Source organism: Nansenia antarctica (genome assembly GCF_963989245.1).
Source record: "Nansenia antarctica genome assembly, chromosome: 20".
NCBI lineage: Eukaryota > Metazoa > Chordata > Actinopteri > Argentiniformes > Microstomatidae > Nansenia > Nansenia antarctica.
This window is the reverse complement of record NC_137693.1, coordinates 15,940,036-15,947,134: the sequence shown is the minus strand read 5'-3', so window position 1 is coordinate 15,947,134 and position 7,099 is coordinate 15,940,036. Positions and strand designations below refer to the sequence as shown.

General features: G+C 44.0%; 1 protein-coding gene across 1 annotated transcript in view; it reads right to left on the bottom strand.

Annotated features, from left to right (window-relative positions):
• Positions 1-349: 349 nt before the first annotated feature.
• atp2a3 (ATPase sarcoplasmic/endoplasmic reticulum Ca2+ transporting 3) overlaps positions 350-7,099 on the bottom strand; it is a gene marked incomplete at both ends in the record, with an annotated part of 61,989 nt that continues 55,239 nt past the window's right edge. Inside the window, 6 exon segments of the mRNA XM_080549459.1 lie at positions 350-390; positions 3,670-3,787; positions 4,062-4,179; positions 6,506-6,546; positions 6,548-6,621; positions 6,624-6,639. Of these exon segments, the coding sequence (XP_080405585.1) occupies positions 350-390; positions 3,670-3,787; positions 4,062-4,179; positions 6,506-6,546; positions 6,548-6,621; positions 6,624-6,639 (408 nt within the window).

The following is a 7,099-nucleotide window of genomic DNA, read 5'->3' as shown; positions in this document are numbered from 1 at the left end:
ATACACACACACACACACACACACACACACACAAACACACACACACACACACACACATACATACACACTCACTCTCTCTCTCATGCACACGCGCGCACACACACACACACACACACACACACACACACACACACACACACACACACCAATGCACTCTGTCTAATGCAAGCCCTGCTGGTTTCTAGTAGTGGTTGGACATGCAGGACTGGGGAAGGTGGATAGAGAGGGTGTCTATCTTAAAAAGTGAAGAGGACCTGTGTTTCTGTGTGTGTGTGTGTGTGTGTGTGTGTCTATGTGTTTGGGTGGGTGTTCGTGTGAGAGGGTGTGGGGGTGGGGGGGTAGTTAGAATTTATTTCAGCTGCTTCTTCCTGTACTTATTGTCCTCGTCACCTGTAAGGAAAACAAAACACATTTAGTCAGACATCTCAATAACTCTTTCTTCTGCTACAGTAGTAAGTATGCAAGAGCAAGAGGTACAGGCAGAATACATAGGAGGGAGGAGGGAGAGAAATATGAAAAATACCTTTGTATAGAAGGTGAGGAGAGAAAGTTTAGGCTGAATAAAGAAAGGCAGGAGGAAAGAGAAGGAGAGGAGAACAGAGGTTCATCAGCAGGCCGAGGACACAGTGGCAAGCTTCAACTGAACACACATCTAAACCAATCAGTCACATTCCTCCACTTCTCTCCTCATTAACACTAGAACAGCCGTGCCTTTTTTTACCTACTATAAGAGCCGCTTCGGGGGTCAAATGACCATAGTCTTTACAATGGGAAGCTGCTATTTACACACAACGACCACTAGTTGGCCGCTTGTAAATTATCCTGCTTCCTACACAGAAAAACTGCAAAATAGCTTTATACTAGCTTATCCTGATGTGAGTTTGAAAATGTAAGGATACTGGGTGGTAGAACGCACATATCTAGGAAAAGTCATGAAAGGAGGGTCCTGAAATCTGATTGAGTGTAAAGATATAACATTTTTCTTTACTCACAGCACAACTCATGGCTGTTCTAGTGTTAAAGGTATAGTTGTAGATGGGCCAGGAGAAACGGTCATCTATGGTTCAGAGTCGTTTAAATAGCCACTACCAACTTCAGCTATAATAACAATTAGACAGATCAAAGTTGCATGACCAAATCGATTCAAATGAACGTCATGACTTGGTTGGCAGTGGAGGTGATTTGGACACAAATATTTGTCTAACTGGCCTACTCACTTATATATATTTTTTTTAAGCCATTGGCTAATCTGTAAATTACCCTAGGGCTACGTTCAGGGTAGGGAACCCTTTGACTACACAGTGTCAACAAGTGATCCTTTAAGGAGAGCTCAACAAGAACAGTTTGACTTAGACAGGCAACCAAGGTCATTTGCACACCTCTAAAAACACAGCTTTAATATCAAGGGGTATACTACCAAGCAAGCTATACATATTCAGGATTATCCAAAGTTAACAGGCTTGAGTCATTGTGAAACTATTGCCAACTATGGGCGTCCATGTGCACAAAATTATTTAGAGTTGATTGTGATTTGTAAAGGGAAGCAGGCGTGGAACTTGCGCACCGTTTTATAAATCCGAATGTTGGTGCGCGTAAATGTTCTTGCTTCTCTACGTACGCAGGCTGTTTACGCCAGTTCTACGCAAAGCTTTATGAATGAGGCTCTCGGGCAGGATCAAAACATACGACTAAGGGGCACTTAGGTGGCGTAGCGGGTTAAGCGTTGACCATGTAACCGCAGGGTTCCCAGTTCGATTCCGGCCGGGGACATATCCTGCATGTCATCCCTCTCTCTCACCCATCCTTCCTGTCTAAATCTCTACTGTATCTGTCAATAAAATGAAAAATATGAGTGGGACTGCCCCAACGTAACGTAAAGTAAAAAACGTAAAAAAAATAAAAATAACATACGACTACTGGCTGGGGATAAAGCACAACGATCACACTTGTCCTCCACATCAGGGTATATCGCTGTGGGTTTTGATTTGCTAAAGTGAAGTCTGGATTTTTAAGATTTTTAACTGAATGAGGCCTAATCTGGCCCAGGAGGTTGAGGTGTTAATGCGGTCTACAGCCCCATCCCACCACTCGTCAGTGAAGTTTTCATTAGTTCAGTTTCTCATTTGTTCCCATTTTTGACAAGAGAGAGAGTGTCAAGACTCGATTCCCCTGGCGTGAATGCTATAAGATTTCCCCAGGGTTGATTGTGTGGTAAATCGGGGTAAGAGGGGGTATAAGAGGGGCAGGTTATATTTAGTGCAGATCATCTCAAAACTACTGAAAATATAGTTTTTAAGGAGGTCCGAAAAGTTTATAAGGCCTTTGGCCTTCCAGAGTAAGAAGGTGGGGGGGGGGTAGATGATAAAGTGGAGGAGGGGGGGGGAATAGATGATTGTTATTTAACGGAGCTGTCCTTGAACTTAAAGTGGAGACGAAACTGGGTCCAAATCTTAAGAGTAGCTAACGCCACCGGGCTGCGGGTACATTTGGAGGGGGATACAGGTAGCTTGGAGTAGAACCTTCCACTAATTTAAGATTTAAGTAGTGCTGATTTCAATGCAGGAAGCAGTGAGTCTTGCCTCATTGTTATTGAAGTCAACTAACTCAGCTTGAACCAACTGTCGAGAAGTGTCCTTCACCATGCAATAAGAAACGTTTTTTTATTGAATAAACTGTCCATGCGATAAGTATCAAATGTATTCTTATATCATTTGACTTTGTCAGCCTACATTTATCAGCGATCATTTTGACAATGTTTTAGCAAATGTTACATTTGATAAATATAATAATAATAATAACAACTTTTTATTTGTATAGCACTTTTCCTGCAAACGTATATATACATCAATATATTTGTATCTCTCGTCTTTTGTGTAATAACGCTCTGATATGGCTTTAAATGCATTTATTTGCGAGAAAGGGGATGATTTTGGACAGTAATGTATCTGGCTAAAGGGTGAGCCACCTTGGTGCCAAGGACCATCCAGAGTTTGAGCTGAATCTGGTCAAAGTCTCTAACTCACCCTCTCCCACTACCTGTCAGCTCCCTGCATACTGCAGTACACCCTCAGGTGCTCTACTCTGTGTGAGGGTTAGTGGTGGTCAGTGTCTCTACTCTGTGTGAGGGTTAGTGGTGGTCAGTGTCTCTACTCTGTGTGAGGGTTAGTGGTGGTCAGTGTCTCTACTCTGTGTGAGGGTTAGGGGTGGTCAGTGTCTCTACTCTGTGTGAGGGTTAGTGGTGGTCAGTGTCTCTACTCTGTGTGAGGGTTAGTGGTGCTCTACTCTGTGTGAGGGTTAGTGGTGCTCTACTCTGTGTGAGGGTTAGGGGTGGTCAGTGTCTCTACTCTGTGTGAGGGTTAGTGGTGCTCTACTCTGTGTGAGGGTTAGTGGTGGTCAGTGTCTCTACTCTGTGTGAGGGTTAGTGGTGGTCAGTGTCTCTACTCTGTGTGAGGGTTAGTGGTGGTCAGTGTCTCTACTCTGTGTGAGGGTTAGGGGTGGTCAGTGTCTCTACTCTGTGTGAGGGTTAGTGGTGGTCAGTGTCTCTACTCTGTGTGAGGGTTAGTGGTGCTCTACTCTGTGTGAGGGTTAGTGGTGCTCTACTCTGTGTGAGGGTTAGTGGTGGTCAGTGTCTCTACTCTGTGTGAGGGTTAGTGGTGGTCAGTGTCGTACCATCTAAGTGGTGGCGGGAGAGGTACTTCAGGGCCTCGTCCAGGAGGATGACGGGGATGGAGATCTTCAGGACCACGATCCACTGGCTCCAGTGAAGAGGAGTCACCTGGAAGATGAGCTGCAGGCCAGAGGGAGGGGGGGGGGGGGGGGGGGGTCAGAGGGAGAGGAGGGGGGGGGGGGGGGGGGGGGGTGGTGAGGTCAGAGGGAGAGGGGGGGTCAGAGGGAGAGGGGGGGGGGGGGGGGGGGTGGTTTGGTCCTCAATGATGATTCCAAAAATTATTACCGCGCATGGAACCATTATCTACAGTAGAATACAGCAGAACTGGCTGACAGCCAGTCAGGGACAGAGTGTGTAGGAGTGTGTAGTAGTGTGTGTGTGTACGTCTACTCACAGGTAGAGGCTCGACGTAGAGGATGAGGAAGTGGAGGGACAGGGAGAGGATGATGGCGCCCAGCAGCCAGATGTTGACCCAGGGAGGCATCCTGATCAGAGACTGGTTCTCAGACAGGCTGGGAGGAAGGGAGAAGGGAGGAGACATGAACACACCACCACGTCGTACTGGAACCCTGAACAACCCCTCGACTGGACACCAGGAGCTACACTGAGACTATAGGGGAACCGGTCTGTCACATCTGCAAAATGTCAACCGTCGATTTGACGATTAACACTACACTACACAACAGCCGTGCCTATTTTACCTACTAGTAAACCCCCTTTTTAGAATGTAAATCTGCTATTTACACACAGAGATCACTAGAGGGCGCTTCTTTTTTTAGCCTGCCTCCTACACAGAAAAACTGCAAAACAGCTTTATACTATCTTATCCTGAAGTGATTTTGAAAATGTAAGGATACTGGGTGGTAGAACGCACATATCTAGGAAAAGTCATGAAAGGAGAGTCCTGAAATTTGATCGAGTGCAAAGATAGATTTTTTAATTTTTTTAATCACAACTCTTCTCGCGGCTCTTCTAGTGTTAATGTGTGTGAATGTGCGTGTGAATTGGTGTGTGAATGTGTGTGTGAATGAGTGAACGAGAGGCCGTTGTAAAGCGCTTTGGAGCAACAAAAAAGGCGCTCTATAAGTGCAGTCCATTTACCATTTAAAAGCTCTCAGTACCAAGCTGGTTAAGCCAAAACCTAAAAAGACTGAGGGCTTTATAAGCTTCCACTTTCCATCATCTTCGGGTGGGAAAATAAATGTAACGTGTAACGTAATTCTTACGTAACAAAGATAGAATTTGGTGAACCTCTGTCAAAATCAAAACAACAGACTTCCTGAGCCAGCGTAAACATGTGGTCCGTCTGTCAATCTTACACTGTCACTATTGGCTTGGGTTTTCAACCACAATTGACCCGCCAAACAAGCCCCATTCCCTTCCTTGCCCCCAAAAAGATTTCCTATTTACAAGAGGTAGAGCTTGGTTTCTGTGGGGAGCTATTAACAGGCTTGCTCGATGGACTGTGTGCTGAGAATGAGGAGGAACAGGAAACTCCCCGTCTCTTCCCAAAACAAAATAATTACAACCCTTAGACTAGTCTTATATTCTCATAAACATAGATTAAGACTGACTGGTCTAAGCCTTAGACTAGTCTTATATTCTCATAAACATAGATTAAGACTGGTGTAAGCCTTAGACTAGTCTTATATTCTCATAAACATAGATTAAGACTGGTCTAAGCCTTAGACTAGTCTTATATTCTCATAAACATAGATTAAGACTGGTCTAAACCTTAGACTAGTTTTATATTCTCATAAACATAGATTAAGACTCGTCTAAGCCTTAGACTAGTCTTATATTCTCATAAACATAGATTAAGACTGGTCTAACCCTTAGACTAGTCTTATATTCTCATAAACATAGATTAAGACTGGTCTAAGTCTTAGACTAGTCTTATATTCTCATAAACATAGATTAAGACTTGTCTAAGCCTTAGACTAGTTTTATATTCTCATAAACATAGATTAAGACTGGTCTAAGCCTTAGACTAGTCTTATATTCTCATAAACATAGATTAAGACTGGTCTAAGCCTTAGACTAGTCTTATATTCTCATAAACATAGATTAAGACTGGTCTAACCCTTAGACTAGTCTTATATTCTCATAAACATAGATTAAGACTGGTCTAAACCTTAGACTAGTTTTATATTCTCATAAACATAGATTAAGACTGGTCTAAGCCTTAGACTAGTCTTATATTCTCATAAACATAGATTAAGACTGGTCTAAGCCTTAGACTAGTTTTATATTCTCAGGTTAGACCAGTCTAATTAAGACTGCCTGTTGCATAAAAAACAAGACTGACTTATTTAGAGGTTAGAAAGTTAGCCTCCTTTCAGCAGAAGAACATTTAGTTTCTCTCTCTACGCCGCTAGGTGTAGCTGTTTCGTCCGCCATGTTTCTTTTTTGTCAAGTGTCTTGTTTTACCTAGAATGCATTGCGTGACAGGCTATCTAAGTCAGTCTTACTTAAGTCACTCATAGGTGAGCTTTATGCAACAGGAACATTTTAGAATCTATAGCAAAGTCTGACCTCAAGTGAGATCTATCTTTAGGCAACCAGCCCCTGATATCTTCTACCTCTACCGAGAAATAACATTGCCCACAGCTATGTTTCCCACTGGAAATGGGAAAATACTAATTTCTCTGTACTGCCATTTTGTTTAAATGTATTCAGCTGGATATAATATAGTGGTGGCAGTGAAATTGTTTGACTAAGTAGTTTATTATACCGTCATAATATACATGTCTTATTTGGGAGTTGTATATGGTGCCCTTTAAGATAGTTTTCCATTGTGTTCAAGCCCCGCCCCCTGGAGAGGCTATGCTAGCCCACCTGTTGAGAGAGTTTAACATCTCTATGGTGACCAGCACGGAGGAGGGCCATGGTGGTGGGGTAGCGTGACTCAAACACGTCACAGTCGATTCCCTGGAACATGGGGTTGTCCTCGTGCACTGCATGAAGTGTCTCTGTATGGGTGGGAGACAGGGGGAAGATGAAGCGCGAGCGGACACACACACACACACACACACACACACACACACACACACACACACACACACACCTTTTCCCTTGGGTTCTATCCAGTCCAATTTTAAACGTACTACGTGTATGGATAATTATAGAGCTGTTTTATGGCCTTAGATAAACGTGACTGTCCCCATTGGGTCAATGAAAAAGGCCAGTGAGAGAACACAGAGTGTGTGTCCACCGTACAGGAAGTCCCCCAGCCTCTGACCTGCTCTGACGAAGCCCACATCTGACAGAGCAGCAGCTGGAGAGACCCCCGGTCCCTCCCTCCCTCCCTCCCTCCCTCCCTGACATCTTCCATCAAACCACTCTCCTATAATCAACCGTAGGTCATGTTCTCACATGAAAGTCCGAATCAGGGCCCGGAGCAAGTGGATGAGTTTGCAACATTGTTGCATA